General features: G+C 54.6%; 6 protein-coding genes across 6 annotated transcripts; 2 read left to right on the top strand and 4 right to left on the bottom strand.

Moving 5' to 3' along the window:
- Positions 1-107: 107 nt before the first annotated feature.
- Positions 108-1937, bottom strand: WHR41_03720 (uncharacterized protein). Its single transcript, XM_069372326.1, has 4 exons — positions 1736-1937; positions 1238-1678; positions 807-1173; positions 108-745 (listed from the first exon to the last, which is right to left on the bottom strand). The coding sequence occupies exons 1-4, from the start codon at positions 1924-1926 to the stop codon at positions 170-172; spliced, it is 1575 nt and encodes a 524-aa protein (XP_069230508.1). The 5' UTR covers positions 1927-1937; the 3' UTR covers positions 108-169.
- Positions 1938-6013: 4076 nt separating this feature from the next.
- On the top strand, positions 6014-8275 carry WHR41_03719 (uncharacterized protein). Its single transcript, XM_069372325.1, has 5 exons — positions 6014-6368; positions 6418-6717; positions 6769-6933; positions 6985-7319; positions 7369-8275. Exons 1-5 carry the CDS (start codon positions 6286-6288, stop codon positions 8157-8159), a joined length of 1674 nt encoding a protein of 557 aa, XP_069230626.1. The 5' UTR covers positions 6014-6285; the 3' UTR covers positions 8160-8275.
- WHR41_03718 (uncharacterized protein) lies at positions 8141-11094 on the bottom strand. Its single transcript, XM_069372324.1, has 3 exons — positions 10960-11094; positions 10761-10910; positions 8141-10705 (listed from the first exon to the last, which is right to left on the bottom strand). Exons 1-3 carry the CDS (start codon positions 11010-11012, stop codon positions 10636-10638), a joined length of 273 nt encoding a protein of 90 aa, XP_069230627.1. The 5' UTR covers positions 11013-11094; the 3' UTR covers positions 8141-10635.
- Positions 11095-11684: 590 nt separating this feature from the next.
- WHR41_03717 (uncharacterized protein) lies at positions 11685-13163 on the bottom strand (the record flags this gene model as incomplete). Its single annotated transcript, XM_069372323.1, has 1 exon — positions 11685-13163. The coding sequence occupies one exon, from the start codon at positions 13161-13163 to the stop codon at positions 11685-11687; it is 1479 nt and encodes a 492-aa protein (XP_069230628.1).
- A 287-nt stretch (positions 13164-13450) lies between these two features.
- On the bottom strand, positions 13451-14641 carry WHR41_03716 (uncharacterized protein). The gene is made up of 3 exons (XM_069372322.1): positions 14313-14641; positions 14013-14252; positions 13451-13928 (listed from the first exon to the last, which is right to left on the bottom strand). Exons 1-3 carry the CDS (start codon positions 14327-14329, stop codon positions 13769-13771), a joined length of 417 nt encoding a protein of 138 aa, XP_069230629.1. The 5' UTR covers positions 14330-14641; the 3' UTR covers positions 13451-13768.
- A 139-nt stretch (positions 14642-14780) lies between these two features.
- Positions 14781-16302, top strand: WHR41_03715 (uncharacterized protein). The gene is made up of 3 exons (XM_069372321.1): positions 14781-15591; positions 15644-15914; positions 15968-16302. The coding sequence occupies exons 1-3, from the start codon at positions 14903-14905 to the stop codon at positions 16262-16264; spliced, it is 1257 nt and encodes a 418-aa protein (XP_069230630.1). The 5' UTR covers positions 14781-14902; the 3' UTR covers positions 16265-16302.
- The last annotated feature ends 371 nt before the right edge of the window (positions 16303-16673 follow it).

Raw genomic sequence — 16673 nt, 5'->3', positions numbered from 1 at the left:
TTGTTCTAAACCTTCTTTATGCAATGCCGGCCTTTCGGAACCCACTTCGTGCGAGCACCTCATGTCCTTGTGAAAGTGACCCTAGGCATGGTTTTCGTCCTCTTGAGTTGTTGCAGCGAAGATTTTCTATGGTTACAAGTATGATTACAGCTACGTGTTGTACATGCGCTCAAGAGCGCGTGTTGCTCTCCTTCCACTCCTCCCACCCTTGAGCTTGCTTGCCCTCTTCCTCAAACACCACGTCATCTACAATTTCAACGATCCTCACCTTCCATTTCCCCATCCTAAGAACAATCACATCATCCGCGAAGCTCTCGATGTCCTCTGGCGTCTGGTCCTTCACCTGAGCAAACTGCTGCTCAGGGCCAGAAGCGACGTACACTCCGCCGCTCTTCAGTAATCTCGCCGCTTCGGATTTAGTCCCCGCGATCCCAGCGTGCCACAGTACGCGGGCGAACGGCGTCCCGGCGACAAGAGACCTGGGCAGGACTGTGCGCTCGCCTTTCATCTCTCTCAGTCCTGCGATGCTAGGGTTGCGCATCGCCTGGTGTTGCTCGCGGGTACGGACGGCTTCCCCTCTTCCGTGGACGAGTTCGAGCACTTCGCTGGCGAGGAGGTGCTGTGCGAGGCGTTTCCCGGGGTCTTCCTCGTGCGCTGCCATGGTTGCTTTGATGGTGCTGAGCGGCACGAAGGTGAATAGAGAAAGGTAGCGGGCGACGTCGGCGTCAGATGAGCGGAGGAGGAACTGTAGAGCGTGCGTGAGTTATGAAATCCAGAAGGCCTGCGCAGGGACATTGTAAACTTACGCCATAGAGGTCGAAAGGCGAGGTCATGTTTTTGTCCAGCCAGATTGCGTTTCCAGCGCTCTTGCCGAATTTCTCGCCGCTGGCGGTGGTGAGAAGTGGTACAGTGATGCCCATAGGAGAGCGTTCGTCTTTGAGCTTCCCGCTGGCGTCCAGCATGTCTTTGCCTTCGAGGGTCTCGGGGTTGTTAAGCGTGATGTGCTTAATTGCATCCATTCCAGCCACGATGTTGCCATACTGATCGCTGCCTCCGACTTGCAGTTGCACGTCGTGATTTGCGAACATATGCCACCAGTCCCATCCTTGAAGTAATGGATAAGTAAATTCGGCGAACGACATGCCGTCGCCCTTTTCCATCTTGTTCTTAACCCTGCAGTGTGTCAGCCAGAATGGATGTCCACCCAGTATATCTCCTCTGCAAAGGACTTACGTACGTATCCCGGCCGAGCATAGTCCCAATGCGCATCCCAGTACCTAGCATCTGGAGGAAGCTCACAACATTCAGTTTGAGCAGCCATTCCGCATTGTCCAGCAGTGTTTTCCTCCAAGTCTGTTTTGGCTCGAAGCCATGCCTTTGCCCATACTTGGCAGCATTCTCCCACAGTCTTCCAACTTCCTTGTACAGCGCCTGAAAGTTCGCTTCTTGGATCGAGGTCTGCGTCTTTTCGCGGGAAGTCAAGCGTCCGCTAGGGTCGCCTACGCGTGCTGTTGCGCCGCCAACGAGAGAGACGGTGTGGTGGCCGTGGTTGTAGAGCCAGAAGAGCACCATGAGAGGGAGGAGGTGGCCTAGGTGGAGGGACGGCGCGGTGGGGTCGATACCGGCGTAGATGCCGACCTGCTTCTTCTGCAGGATCTGATTGAGCGCATCGCGGTCGCTGTGCCATTCGTTAGCTGCGCACAATTGATATGTACATTCAAGGAAAGCTACTGACCCTGCTATTTCCTTGATATAGCCTCGCGACTCGAGCAGCTCAAGCACGTTTCCATTACCCTCGTGGCTGGCCGTCTGCAAAAGCGCTGACCCCACTGAAAATGGCCGACGCGACCTCACCAACTGCGATGTACATTGTCGACAGATATATGGCCGGCTCTGGCTCAGCCGACCGAGCATTGTGCCAGCCATTGGATGTGCTAGGATCACATGCAAATGCCTCTGCCACGAGCGGCTCTCGGAGAGCCGCCTGTGCGGCTCAGACGTACCGAAGACCCTGACAGCCCTAAGTCGTTTCTCATTGGCGCCAGCCCGCACCCAATTCGATTGTCGTGCAGCTCCTGTGTTTACAGAGGGAATGCTGCCCTGTCTAGACAACGCTACGAACGTTTCCCAGAGATATTGCGATAAAAGCATGGAGACCACCTCCTGCAGTCCCGGCCGAACCAGGGAGTCTCAGGGATGGATTCGGGCGGCAACCAATTAGCGAGTATGTCGCGCACGATAGTTGTCCGTGCAATGCTGGGTCTGTATTGCTGTTGCCTGAAATGGTTTCTATATAAGATGTTCCATTAGTCTCACAGTAGGTTAATACCAAAGGTCATCAGATCGCTACTCTAAAGCGTCAAAGGGTCTGGTGGTGGTTCCGATGCTCGAGACATCACATGCGGTATCCAATCAGGCCCGTTGGCTCGCGGCAAGTGTTCAAAGCCTTCCACACCATTTCTGGCTCTGTTATAATCGTTCGCTACGTGCGCTCTCCTCACCAGAATGATGTTGTCAGCAGCATAGTGGAGCTAATTCTCTTTCTTCTCGCTTTGCGGTACATGTTCTCGAAGAGCTACAGCCCGGACAAGAAAAGCAACCGCATCTCTTTGAGCGAAGCAGAAATAGAGGGCCTGGTCGAGGAGTGGTCGCCGGAAGTTCTTGTCGAAGATAATTCCGAATCGCGCTTCCTGGACGAGAAGCTACCCGTGCTACACCGGGACGCATTCTCAGGCCCAAAACGAAGCTCCGCGAGGGCAGAACAGTCACCAAGCTCGCCAAATACAATCACCATAACCTGTCCGGAGACCAACAGCTCATCCAATCTGCAGTCGAGACTATACGCACGCATGGTGTCGGCCCCTGTTCTGCTCCAGGCTTCTACGGCACCTTCGATGTCCATCTGAAGCTCGAGCAAGATATCGCCTCGCATTTCGGGACCGAGGACGCCTTCGTCTATTCGCAGAGCTTCTCCACTATCAGCAGCATGATCTCGGCATTTTGTAAACGGGGCGATATCATCGTTGCAGATCGTTTGGTCGATTTCCCTTTTCGTAGGTGAATACACGCCTCCAGGAGCATTGTTAGGTGGTTCAATCACAACGACATGGGACGATCTGGAACGTGTGCTCTCTCATTTGGCCGAAGAACGTAGACCGCTCACTCGGAGGTTTGTTCTCACAGAGGCTGTGTTTGAGTAACTTAGTGAAATGGTTGATTTGCTCTGATTGATCGAGATCAAGCACAACTACAAGTACCGGATCATTCTGGATGAGACGCGAGTTGTCCTCGAACCAGACAGAGAATGCTTGCTCGCTAACATCTGGGTGGATGGTCATATGGCATGCTAGATTGCACTGGCAGAAGATAGACCGAAATGCTGAATGCCGACCCAATGAACGTTGATGTCATCATTGGCAGCAGCCTTGAGGGATGCGTGTCCAGCGCTGGCGGATTCTACACAGGCGCTATCCTCATGGTCGAGCACCAGCGCCTGTACAGTCCGGCCGTGACGTTTTCGGCCTCTCTGCATACGTTCATGACGGCCATAGCATCTGAGGCAATCGCACGCTTGCAGACTGGCGAGGGCGCCGGGCTCTTGAACAATCTCGAAGACCGTATCGGTGTTCTTCGGCATCAATTGCTCCAGAGTGAATGGGTGCGATGTATCATTGCGCCGCAGAATCCCGTGATAATTCTAACGCTCAAAGAAGAGCATGTACGTGAGAGACGCCTTTCGCGAATCGAGCAAGAGACACTTTTGCAAGAATTTGTTGCTTAGGTGAGCTGTCGAAAATCCTGCATGATAGCCACAGGGAGTGCGCTCATCAATGCTCGCAGGCCCAGTCCTGCCACAATATTCTTGCCACACGCCTCAAACGCCGGCCACTAATGGAAGGCCTGTCTTCATGGGATAGGGACAAGAAATGGCTACCTGTGCCAGCGATCAAAGTCTTCGTCAATTCGGCACTGTCTCAGAAAGGCCTCATAAAAGCAGGCGTTCGTATACGACACGCGATCACAGTGGTCATGAAGAAAACAGAAGTTGCGGCCCAGCAGAGCCTAGATAGCTTTTACATTCGAAGATGCTACTTCTGGACCTTTTGCTAATTCATTAGCTCGCAACACAGTTCCACAGTGGGTCAGTGCTAATCAATACCTCTCAGGCACCGGGGAGACGGACACCCTGTGAAGAGTGATGGCAACAGCCCTGGCAGTAGCCCACAATCTGGTGGACCGTAGATGTTACAGTACTAATTCTAGCTTCAGCTAGCTGCTATCTGATATCGCACCACAATGACGCGGACTGGTTTGATCCGAGGAAGCCTGTATCACTCGGAGCTAGCCGTTCATGCTCGCAAACGACAAACCTCCCACGAGACTCGAGCACGCTACAAAGGGCAAGTGAAGTCTAGGCTACCTGAGCACGCTGTAACAATTTCCGAGGAAGCTCTGGCATCCGTTCGCTCATCTCCGACACGCGGCTGAGCAATCGCGATGAACTAGTACTCCGTCGGGCTATCCTCACCGTACGGCGAGATGCCCGCGTTGCCGTCTATGCTTGACTCGTAATATACGCATGACTCGCCCCTTCTAGGTGACGAGAAATGCCTACAATGCTTTCCCTTACCAAGCTGCGAGACATCTCGTCGGGATGAAGCTTGGTGCCCGATCTACGGAACGCGCGAACATCTTCAAGCGTTGCGATACTGCGGCCTTGGCGCTTCTGCACATCATTGATCTTCCCACTGCCACGTGCTGCCGCTGGGCAGGCGCACGCTGGGACTCCATACAGAGTTGCCGGTGATGTCGATCGCATACAAGGCGCGCGACCCCGCTGGTTTCTTCGAAGTCTCGACCTTCGGTTCCACTGAATCGCGCTGCTATTTTCAATGCTGCCAGAGGTTCAACATACATGCCAAAGACCCTTTGAGCGGCTGCACCTGCTTCGACGATCGACTGAGCCCTTAACAGGCTAATTATTACCATCTCGTGAATCCAATGAACGTGACTGCTCAGGTCTTGGCTCAGAAACAATCCGGCCGAGGGTGACAGACGGCTGAGAAAAGGACCGAAAGCTTCCACGTCGATGACGCCGATCTCTCGATCGAACAATTGGAGAGTCGCACCCGACAATTTGTCTTGCGCACTCTGAGCCGCTGGGAAAGTGGACTGACCCACTCGCACACCCCGTGGCGACTCCACACATGTAGCGATGGAGGTGGAGCTGGAGTCTCGTCGGACTTGTCCCAAAGAGGGAAGCCGAGAGCCACCGCGAAGGATGACGACACGAGAAGGGGAAGGCAATCCTGCGCAAGCGCCAGGCTCGCACCTCCACGGCTGCGGCGGCTTCGCGAGCATTGTTATTATGATGCGGGAGATTAATCTGCAAGGCTGGAAAATGTGTGATTGGGCCGACGCAGCTGTGTCGCGAAGACAAGCACTTTTCGGCGTTCGTCAGTGGCGCACATGGCCGATACGCCGATCAATGGAAAGAGTCGGAACTAGCGTCTTGTCATAACCCGACGCGCCCGATCCCTCTTCGCTAAGCCGTGTGCTCAGCTCCTCTGGGCACGCTTGATATGTGGGCGTGACGGTGAGCTTGGCCGGTCAAGAGGCTGCTGCATACTCTTAGCAGCGTGGCATTCGCTGGCCAGGCTTGACTTCAGGTGTGCGCGCGTTGGTCAAAATCACAAACGTGAGACGTCTCTGTTGAATCGCAGGGCGACACAATTTAAGCGCGGTGGCGTCTACAGTAGAGCCCGCAGAGCCGCATGATGGACGAACCCAAACCCTACCGCTGCCGATAACTCCGGCCGTTACGTGTGGCCAACGAGGCTAGCTGCCCGTTTGAGGGAAACCGACGGCGCGCACAGCACCAGCGATGTGACATCAATTCTGTCGTCGGCCTCTCCAGGCTCGGCCCCAGTCTGTGTGGGTGCGGAGATGCTGGGGCGTCGCATCTGTTTGGGCGCTACGAGAGTCCGCCGCGGACGGTGCGCACTCGACGTCCGCGCGGACGCTGTTGGGGCCAATGCGATGCGTGTCTCATCGGCCAAGACCAAGAACATGCTCTCATGTGCCACATGGTCATGGGGGTCCCGCCGCTATTGATGGAGGGAGAATTAGCCCCGGCCCTTGGGCGCTGCATGTTGGTGCTGCTACCCTTTATATGCTCGCATCCCCCACATGTCTCGACATTCTTCCCGATCTGCAGACACGCGACTCTCACTTGTCACATCCGCATCACCACACAGCCATTGACTGGACCCTTTGGCTTTCAAGATGCTGGGAGTCAAGAAATACTATGGCATGCGGGGCGACACCCTTAGCTATGCTATCTCGTTCATTGCCGGACTGGACTTCCTGTTAGTGACGTCCTTGTCTTCTCAAGCAACTCAATCTGACGATATCTAGGCTCTTTGGTTACGACCAAGGCGTGACGGGAGGCCTTCTCGACTTGCCCAGTTTCGTCAAATACTTCCCGTCAATCAACACCGTCGAAGAACTCAACACCTCTGACCTCCCGCGAGGCACCCGATCGACTTACCAGGGTATCGCAGTCGCATCTTACAACCTAGGATGTTTCTGTGGTGCTGTCTTCACCATCTTCGTCGGCAATGCTCTTGGTCGCAAGAAGACCATCTTCATCGGTTCGATCATCATGACTATTGGCGCATTGCTCCAGTGCACCTCCTACGACCTTCCTCAGTGGATGTGAGTATGCATCTGCGAACATGAAATTGACCCCCACTTACAAAGTCGTAGTGTTGGTCGACTGGTCACTGGCTGGGGCAACGGAATGAACACCAGTACTGTGCCCATGTGGCAGTCCGAGACCGCCAAGTCTCACCAGCGCGGTAAGCTGGTCATGATCGAGGGCATGTTGATCACGGCTGGTATTACCATCAGCTACTGGATCAACTATGGCTTGTAAGCGACTTCTAGCACCTCTTATTAGGAGATATATGCTGACATATTCAGTGCCTGGATCGGTGACAATGAGGTCGCATGGCGGTTCCCTCTTGCCTTCCAAATCGTCTTCTGTTTGATCATCTTCGGAACCATCATGAACCTCCCCGAGAGCCCGCGTTGGCTAGTAATGAAAGGCAGAGAAGATGAGGCTTTGGAAGTTCTGGAATATGTCAACGACATGTCGCGCGACGACCCGAACATTATTACGGAATTTGACGACGTCAAGCAGACTGTTGTCGAGATGTCCAAGGGATCATACCGCAGCTTGTTCGAGATGTCCGACTACCGCGAGTTCCACCGTGTTGTGCTTGCGTACGTCAACCAGATGTACCAGCAGATCTCCGGTAAGATGATCAGATGTCTCTTCTTGGCGTCAAAACTAATTACTTCCAGGTATCAACCTCATCACCTACTACGCGCCCACCCTCTACGCTGGAATCGGTCTTGGCCAGAACAACTATCCCAAGCTTCTCGCGGCTTGCAACGGTACCGAATACCTCATGGCTGCCTTCATCCCTATCTTCATCGTCGAGAAGGTTGGCCGTAGACCTTTGATGCTCTTCGGTGCCGCTGGCATGTCTCTGTCCATGGCTGCGCTCGCCATCTCCAACTACTTCGTCACCCTCGACCCGGACAACGTCAACACCCAAGCGGGTATCGCGCAGGCCGTCTTCCTCTTCGTCTTCAATAGCTTCTTCGCCATCGGCTGGCTCGGCATGACCTGGCTCTACCCCGCCGAGATCGTGCCGCTGAAGATCCGCGCGCCCACCAACGCCCTATCGACCTCGGGCAACTGGATCTTCAACTTCATGGTCGTGATGATCACGCCCGTCGCCTTCGAGACGATCGGCTACCAAACCTACATCATCTTCGCCGTGATCAACGCCTTCATCTTCCCGACCGTCTACCTCTTCTTCCCCGAGACTCGCTACCGCTCGCTCGAGGAGATGGACACGATCTTCAAGAAGTCCACCAACGTCTTCAACGTCGTCCCCATCTCCATCAAGGAGCCTTTCATGTACGACCGCTACGGCAACAGGAAGCAGGAGTTCCTCGAGGCCGGCATGACCCGCAGGACCAACTCTGCTGCCGCCCAGGGCGTGGCTGGCGGCAAGAGCGAGAAGGCAGAGGCGGACAGGCACTCCAGCGGAGGCAACAGCGAGGAGAGGAAGGAGGTTTTGTAGATTTTGGATTCTTTCGCGGGCCATAGTGGCCACTTTACAGTCGAGTCTGCGCACGCCGGCATGGCACGCGGGACGATATAGACAACTATGAATGCACGATTTCATTCTTCATCCAGCTCCAATGTTCAATTTCTAACATCTATTATCCGGCCTTCATCTGCACTGCTCAACGTACCTGAGGCGAGCAGCCAACATCACAGCTACCTGACAGACCATATTGAGCAGGTAGATGCAAGCCCACTCCCAATCCTTAGGCATCCTTCTCGTATTTTGTACAACCCGGCTTGATCGGGCTCACAGTGCATATGAACAAGCAAAGTAACGATTGGAGGTATTTACTGCGCTCAAAATGCTGGGACAGAAAAAAACAAGATAAAAAAAAGGGAACGCCCTCGGCTGCAACAATGGCAGATATCATCATTCCGACAGCTCGTGCGAAATGGCGTCGAACAGAATGCGAGCCTGGGTCTCAAACTCATCGCGCAGAATATGCTGGGACATGAGCGCCCGCAGAGACTCCCATGTCCTGATATTGGTGGCTTTGAGCCATGGCACCAGCCACGCGTCGCGAGACGGATCTCGCGACACCGAAGCGATAGCGAACCGAGCCCAGACAGCAGCGTACTGGTACTTCGTCCCGATCAACGCATCCGTTCTCAAGTGCCCGCAAGAATACGCGTGCACGTCTGCCGCGCCCATGATGTCGAGGTAAGATTTCGCCCGATGCCTCGTGTGGCAGATGTGAGAGTTGAGAGCCACGATAGACAGGACGGCGGCTCGCACGTGCAGCAGTGCAATCAGCTCAGCGGCGTCCCAATGCCCCTCGAACGTCTCTGACGGCTCGAAAGACTCGCCGTGGTGAGGGCTCCACGACATGGTCATTAGGCCGATGTTCCGAATCCGCGGAAGATTCTCGAGCGGCTCTGGGTCGAAAGCGATCAGATCACGAATGATCGACAGCAGGCTCTTCACCTCGGGCGCGACGGCAGGCGCGAAGACGTCGAACCCTTGCGGCGTGCGCCAGAACTGGGACGGCCTGGAGCTCCGCATGGGCGCCGAGATGGTGAGGTCGTTCAGCTGCTCGCGCAGGGTCTCCCAGGCGAAGTCGCGCATCCGCGCCGTGCTGTTCTCTTCTAGTGCGAGAGGGCAGCCGAACATCTGTCGATATGCCCCCATATGGATGGCGTAAGATTCTCGGTCGCCGAAGCGTAGTTCCCAGCCTGCCAGCAGGGCCACGGCCAAAGAGATCCAATGTTCGCCTTCGGCGCCGGTGATGGCGCTCCTGACTGCCTCCAGCGATGCGCCTCGCATGAAAGCCATGCCGACGCCTAGTTTGACGTCCGCGTAAGACAAGCCGCACGTGTTGCTAAAAGTCCCCGAGATGAACAGAGTAGCCTGGAACAATGCTGGGCTGATTGTCATAGCGCCACGCATGTCTCTCCTTATGGAAGTCTGTGCCAGCGTCGTCTCTCGTAAAGCCCGATTGAGCCAGTTCTTCTGCGATTGTAGGCCTTCGACTACGCTCACGAACTCCTGGAAGTCGACATAATGTGCAGAGGCCGAGTGGACGGATGCCAGATTCGACTGGACGAGAGCTGCATGGAGGCGCTGTGCTTGCGAAATCGCCGTTTGGCCGACCTCGTCAGGTGTACGGGGAGGAGTTGCTTGCTGTACTTGCTGTACTTGCTGCTTTTGCTGCTGAGCTCTGCTGGCAATAGTGGTCTTGCGCTGGACTGCGCTCGACCTTGAGGCGTGGGCACGGATTCTGCGACGGCTTTCTGCCGCCGACGCAGAGGGACCTCGGGTTCCCCGCGAGTGACTTGGCTCCCATGATATTAAACTGCTGTTAAGGTCTATCTGTGTTGGAGGAGCTTGGGCATTTCTCGCGGTTAGGGCTCTGTCGCTTTCACGCGGCATGGCCACTCGGATGTAAACCGCCGGAGTTGAAGTCCGGCGGCACTGAAGGTGGTTCCCTCGAACCAAGGATTCTTTCTGCAGGCACAGATACTATCCGAGGATAATAATTCTTCCTTCGATCGAATTGATGAGCATTTTGTACAAGCAACGGTGTCTTTGGCAACGGCGATATATTGCAAATCGGTGCATTGACCATATCAGGGAAGGTATTGCACGTCGCCCCCGCTTTCTTTCATGACAGTGGCAAATCGGTACAGGTCAGTGCAGCTACTCGTACTACCCGTGCCTCGAGAAACTTTGTGGTCTATGGATTCGATGATCACTCATTCGCAACTGTAATCGCGGCGCCACGGGTGTAGACAATCCGAATGCTCGTAGTTGGAATGACATTGCGCGAGTCAAGTACTCCCATGACAGCACACCTCTTGGCGGCTAGTGGAGGTGTTTCCAATTGCGTCAAATCGTGTCATGAATACTGTACAGCGTACGTTTCTTGATTCATAAAGCTGCCACATGTACTGCCAGTGACAGGAACATTCAACCATCCTGGGTCGGCTCCTCACATGTTGTTGAGCTTCTTCTCCGCATCCTTCGCTCCCTCGGCGGAGACATTGGGGTTGTGCATCGCACTGCGCAATGTCAGTGTGCTGAAACGCGAGATATGCAGGATGTAGTGTCGCTTACGCCTTGAGACCTCCGGCAACGTTGCCAGGGTTCTTGTCCTGCTCGTCGGGAACCTTGGACTCATAGTCGAAGTTGCCAGCGCCCAGAGCCTTGAGCTGCTCCTGGGCGTGCTCCTTTGCCTCTTGAGAGACACTGTCGTTGCTCAGGGTGCTACATCTTGGTAAGCAGCATGCCCAAAGGATACTGGTGCGACACGTACGCATGGAAACCACGGATCTTGTTGGCTTTGTCTTCGGGGGATAGGCCCTCCATTTTTGTATTGGATATTGGAGATTGAGTATTAAAATGTGAAGTTGTTGCAGTAATGGTTGTAGAGGAATCAAGAATTGCCGCGTTTATTCAGAGGCGCAATGGCATCTCGTATTATATGTGATCTCGGGTACAAGAGGCCGTCCGCGGAGCCAAGGCCACTAGGGACAAGTACTACTGTAGCAAGAATCAAGGCATAGCTGGACCCTACGCAGCAATAGCATCATCGCCTGTCGATGATGTATGCACTTAACGCGCTCGCGACGCGATACACCGTCTGGATCATGAGCATGTCCGGTGTCATTACCAAATCTCCATACGCAACGAGCTGACAGATCGCATGTTATCATGATCACAAGACATCAGATCGCGATCGTGGAGCAATGGCTGCTGGATTCAATGCACCCCACAAAGCACAAAGGCTGATCTAGACAATGTCTCTTCTTGTCCCCGCGAGAAGGATGAGGTTGACGCTATTGTACGTCAATCCGCATGACTACCTCAGCTGAGTTGACAAGTGTCTGTCCAAGTCTTCTTTCCGATCCTTGTATGCAACTAAGCTTGACTTCGTCATATTACTGGGCACGATGGATTGGCAGGTTGGGAGATTTCGTGGACGGGGTATCGCTGTACGCTACATATTCGTGACTAATCGTGCTTTGCTGGTTGAAGGTATTAATCCCAGAACTTGATCACACCATTCACATCGCCAGTCACCACCTTACTGGTCTCCCTCGGATGCCACTTCGTCGTGATGACCGCCGAATCACTGGCCTTGATCTTGTGCCACATCTTGCACGTCTTCCAGTCCCAGAAGCAGACGAATCCGCCCGAATCACCGCTAGAAACAATACCGCCATCGGGCGACACATCGACGTCGATGGCATATCCGGCATTATTATGACCTCTGAAATCTTTCTTCCGATTCTGCCGGATCTTGTCACCTGCTGAATAGACCTTGATCGTGTTATCCGAGGACTGCAGAAGGATGTACCCTTTGGGATGCGTCGCAGACTTGACCATAGGGAACATGTAAGGTTCGGCGATGAATTTGATGGGAACAGGAATTCCGTACTCCCATGCGCGCAGAGACTTATCATCAGATGTTGTGACGAACCGTCTGTTTTCGTCACAGAATGTGATCGTGTTGACTGGCCCGAGATGGTGGTCGTACTCTTGTACCGGCTTCTTGTCGTCGGCTCTAGTGTCGAATTGCACGATTTTATTGTCGTGCATACCAGCCAGGAACTCCTTGCCCGAAGGATCTTCCGGCTGCCATCGTACTACGTGCGGCGTGGAACCTGTGCTGAATCGACCAGTGCATTGACCTGTTTCTGTGTCCCAGACCTTCATCTGCTTGTCGTAAGATGCTGTTACGAACTTGGTTCCGTTGGGTGTGAAGTCGACATCCACGGTGCTCTTCGTGTGTCCATTGTATGATCGCAGCAGCTCGCGGTCATGGTAGACGTCCCAAAGCTTGACCTTTCCATCCGCAGCAGCACTCAGAAGTAAATGTCCGCTGTTGGGGAAGAACTTCAGACTCGTGAGCGCCTTCTCATGTGCGTTCTTCCCATGCGCCTTGAAAGTGTGCACCAGCTTCTTCGGTGTATAGCATTTGAGGTCCAGATTCTCAAAGTCAGACACAAGATCGATACCCAGATCTTGAGGCACATGCATGTACGTCCGACCCTGGTAATCGCGCTCTTCCGTGCCCTCGAATGTGCTCGTCTCTTTCTCCGCGCTCGTCTCCTCGTATCCCGTGCCAGCAAGCGTGCCTCTGCCCGGCACAGCCGCAATAGCATCCTCCTCATAAATCACTTCCTCTCCGCTCTCATCGCCCGAAACCTCGACCTCCTCGCCACTGTCGCTGTCGATCATGCGCTCCTCGTACTTCGCCCATGGTCCCTTGTACGCGCCTGCGCCGTAGACCACTCCGCTGTCGCCCTTGGTCTCGCGCTTGCGCTTCTTGCCCACCGACTGCTGACTCTGCACTTCGCGGTGCAGGCTGCGGAAGCTTTGCTCCGATATCGCGATCTCCTCGGCGTATCCAGTGGGAACCTTGCCCTTCGTCGACGTCTTGCCGACGTCTCGAGCTAGGTCTGAGCTGCGCGCTGGCGGCGCGTTTGCGCCGTTGCGTGCGGGAACGAGAGACATGTTTGGGCGCACACGAGCAGTCTCTTCGTTCCAAGGCGAGGTCAATGTCGCTGTGCGCAAGATGTAGCGGGGACCTTGAGCGATCGGTATCGCTTGGCCGCATGAAAGTTGGACGCACGAGTCAGGCGCAAAGCTGAATTTCAGGCACCAACTTCAGGCATTCAATGATATGAGTTTACTATAGGTAAATGCGTCTCAGATCATGCGACATCTGGACAGCAAAGAGAGAAGCATTTGCGGTGCAGTGTCCAACCAACCACTCACTGGGAGACCAAGATTGCCATGAGCAGGATAAAAGGATGCATATGACATTATCATTGAAGAATACTCTATCCGCGCCATTACGCTTAACTTTTCATCAAGCCGCCGAGTACCCATGCAGGCATATACATCTTTCTCGTGATCACGTTGAACCATAGTTATCTTTGCATTCCTCACCCCTCTTCCACCAGTCGCCATTCCCTCGCGACAATTCTCCCTACGCCGCCATTTCATTCTGATAATATCCCCTACGTCCTAGGTATTTGCGGCGCATCGCTTCGCTCCACCAGCATTTCTGCAACAATCGAGAAGTACTGGGGAGTTTGTTGTTGGTCTGTACGCGCTTATCGCCTCTCGTCCCTGATCAGAGCAACGATCATGGAGTAGAGGTAGAAGAAGAACATGAGCAGGTGGAAGCCAAGCTTGATGAAAGACTCCTTCTTGTGCACGTTGAGCTTCCTGAAGATCTCGGTAGCGTCGAGGAGGTGCTGGTTCTCGAGGATCCTGTAGATATAGTTAGTAAATAAAGATCCCAGTACGAGCTGAGGTCTGCCCCGCAAATCCGGCACCAGACTCAAGTGTACATACTTCTTCACATTCCAGGCCACGAGAGGCAGGTTGAGGATAAGTGGCACCCAGTAGCCGTTGATCAAGAACAGGACGGTCAAGAACGCGTGGACACCAGCCTCGGGGACAATGTACATGTTCAGGCGGTTGCAGAGGTCGATCGGGTTGATGTAGTCGCATTCCAGGTCAGAGTACATGATTGTGAAGAAGACTTGCAGGAAGAGGTTGACGGCATTGAGGAGCACGGCGAGGAGAAACAGCCTTGAGGTATGTCAGCAATCCGCGCGGTGCCGTGGTCTGCGACATTTCGAGCTGTCCTACCAAGCTTCTCCAGTCATTTTGGCGGTGTTGGAGGTGGTATGCGGAGCGCAAAGGGTGTTCGGTCCTTCGATAAAATATAGTAGGCGCGCCTGGCCGGACGAGTCTTTTTCTATGCAGCTGTCGTGGGGACAACTAGGATCGCGCGCGTGCGTTCGGTTGGGGAAACGCGGGCCTCCGTGGATCCAGCTGTTGAGTGCGCGGGTGGGGGTAGGCGAGTGTTGTAGGTGCGCGGTGGTATACGGCTGAGGCGTGAGGCGGGCAAGGCGAAGTGAGGCCGTGAGAAGGCAGACTAGGCAAGCTGTGCTTCTTGCAGGAGCGAGTGAGGTAATGGGCCAGGGCGAGCAAGGCTCCACGGTTGGGCTGCGTCTTGCTCCTTCGTTTGTGTGGAGGGCTGTCGGCTTGGCAGCTGGCATCATCGCCGCTTGCCTGCAGGCCTGAGGTCTCAGACACGCCGGTGCGCACGCAGGCCCCGACTCTGGACGTGCAGCAGCGTGACGATCGCCGGGGCAGGGAACGTGTTCTATTGAATTATAGTACCGCATTCAAGGATCACGCAACACCGTTGTCTCCTGCTGGTCACAAGGACTATCATGACATTTCTTTCGCCCTTTTTCTCCAGGCCATGGGCGGTCATCGCCGCCTCGATAGTTCTTCGTTTGGTGTTGCTTTTCTATGGTCGATGGCAGGATGCCAATAGCCCTGTTAAATATACGGATATCGATTACCTGGTCTTCACCGATGCCTCCCGATTCCTGGCCCACGGCCGCTCGCCATACGAGCGAGCCACCTATCGTTATACCCCTCTCCTGGCTTGGCTCTTGTATCCGACAACCTGGGGTGGCATGTGGTTCGAATTCGGCAAGGCTCTCTTCGCCACAGGCGACGTGGTCACCGGATGGCTGATCTTCCGTATTTTGCGTGGACGGGGCATGGAGCCCGAGAGGTCGATGAGGTTCGCCTCTATCTGGCTACTCAACCCAATGGTGGCCAACATCAGCACGCGTGGCAGCTCCGAGGGTCTTGTCGTGGTCATTGTGGTTGGTCTGCTGTGGGCAGCACTGCAGAAACGCACGATGCTCGCGGGCTGTCTCCTTGGCTTTGGTGTTCACTTCAAGATATATCCTTTCATCTATGCTGCCAGCATATTCTGGTGGCTAGGCGGAGCTGATTCAGGGCTTGACGTGAACTTACTTCGCAGTCTCCTGAGCCGAGAGCGAATGATCCTTGCACTGTCGAGCCTCTCCACCTTCATGCTCTTGAATGTGGCAATGTTCAAGCAGTACGTTCTCAAATCATGACGCTCTCATACAATAGACGCTGAAATCAGGTAGGTACGGAGAGCCTTTCATTGAACATAGCTACACCTATCATCTGAGCCGCCTTGATCACCGCCACAACTTTTCTATTTACAACACGCTGCTGCATCTGAGCTCTCAGCGGCCTACTGCCTCGGGACTTCGCATCGAATCTCTCGCCTTCATTCCTCAGATTGCTCTATCCTTGATCGTAATGCCCATTGCACTGGCCAAGAAGGACCTCGCTAGCACCATGCTTGCGCAGACCTTTGCCTTCGTCACCTTCAACAAAGTCTGCACAAGTCAGGTAGGTACAATCTCAAGCACGAATTACTGTCGATATGCTGACACAGGCTCAAGTACTTTCTCTGGTACATGGTCTTCCTGCCCTTCTACCTACCCACATCGTCACTCCTTCGACGGCCAGCGCTAGGCGTTTCAGCTCTTGTATCGTGGATCGTAGGACAGGCATTGTGGCTGCAGCAAGGTTTCGAGCTCGAGTTTCTCGGCAACTCAACTTTCGTTCCCGGACTCTGGATGGCAAGCGCGGTATTCTTCAGCGTGAACTGCTGGATCCTCGGGCTTATCGTCTCGGATGTCGGGAGTTCCACCGAGGAGTCGTCCAAGACCCAAGACCAGTCCATAAAAGCGAGATAGCGGCAATCAGAGCGCGTCCAGCCGACGCTTCCACCCTCCTCAGCGCGAACCTCCCCCTCTCACCCACCAATAGCCTTCACACACCCCATCGCCGCCCCCGCCGCCAAACTCCCCATAACAACCATCTGCACCCCCTGCCCCGCACAAACCCACCCGCCCTCCTCCCCAACCAACCTCGTCTTCACCCACCCAAACACAAACAACACCGCAACCATAACCACACAACTCCCCACAAACGCCTCCCCCAACCCGCCAAAAACCAAATACGGCACGAGCGGCACCAGCCCGCCCCCAAAATACCCCGCCGCGACCTCCAACCCCCCCTTCCACGCCTCCCCGCGCCCCGCCCCCTCACAAGACGCCCCCAACCCCTTCAACCTCACCAAAACCTCCACAACCCCGTCCTCCC

Source organism: Cladosporium halotolerans (assembly GCF_011745625.1).
Source record: "Cladosporium halotolerans strain TM138-S3 chromosome Unknown Sca10, whole genome shotgun sequence".
Classification (NCBI taxonomy): Eukaryota; Fungi; Ascomycota; class Dothideomycetes; order Cladosporiales; family Cladosporiaceae; genus Cladosporium; species Cladosporium halotolerans.
This window is presented reverse-complemented; position numbering and strand designations above follow the sequence as displayed.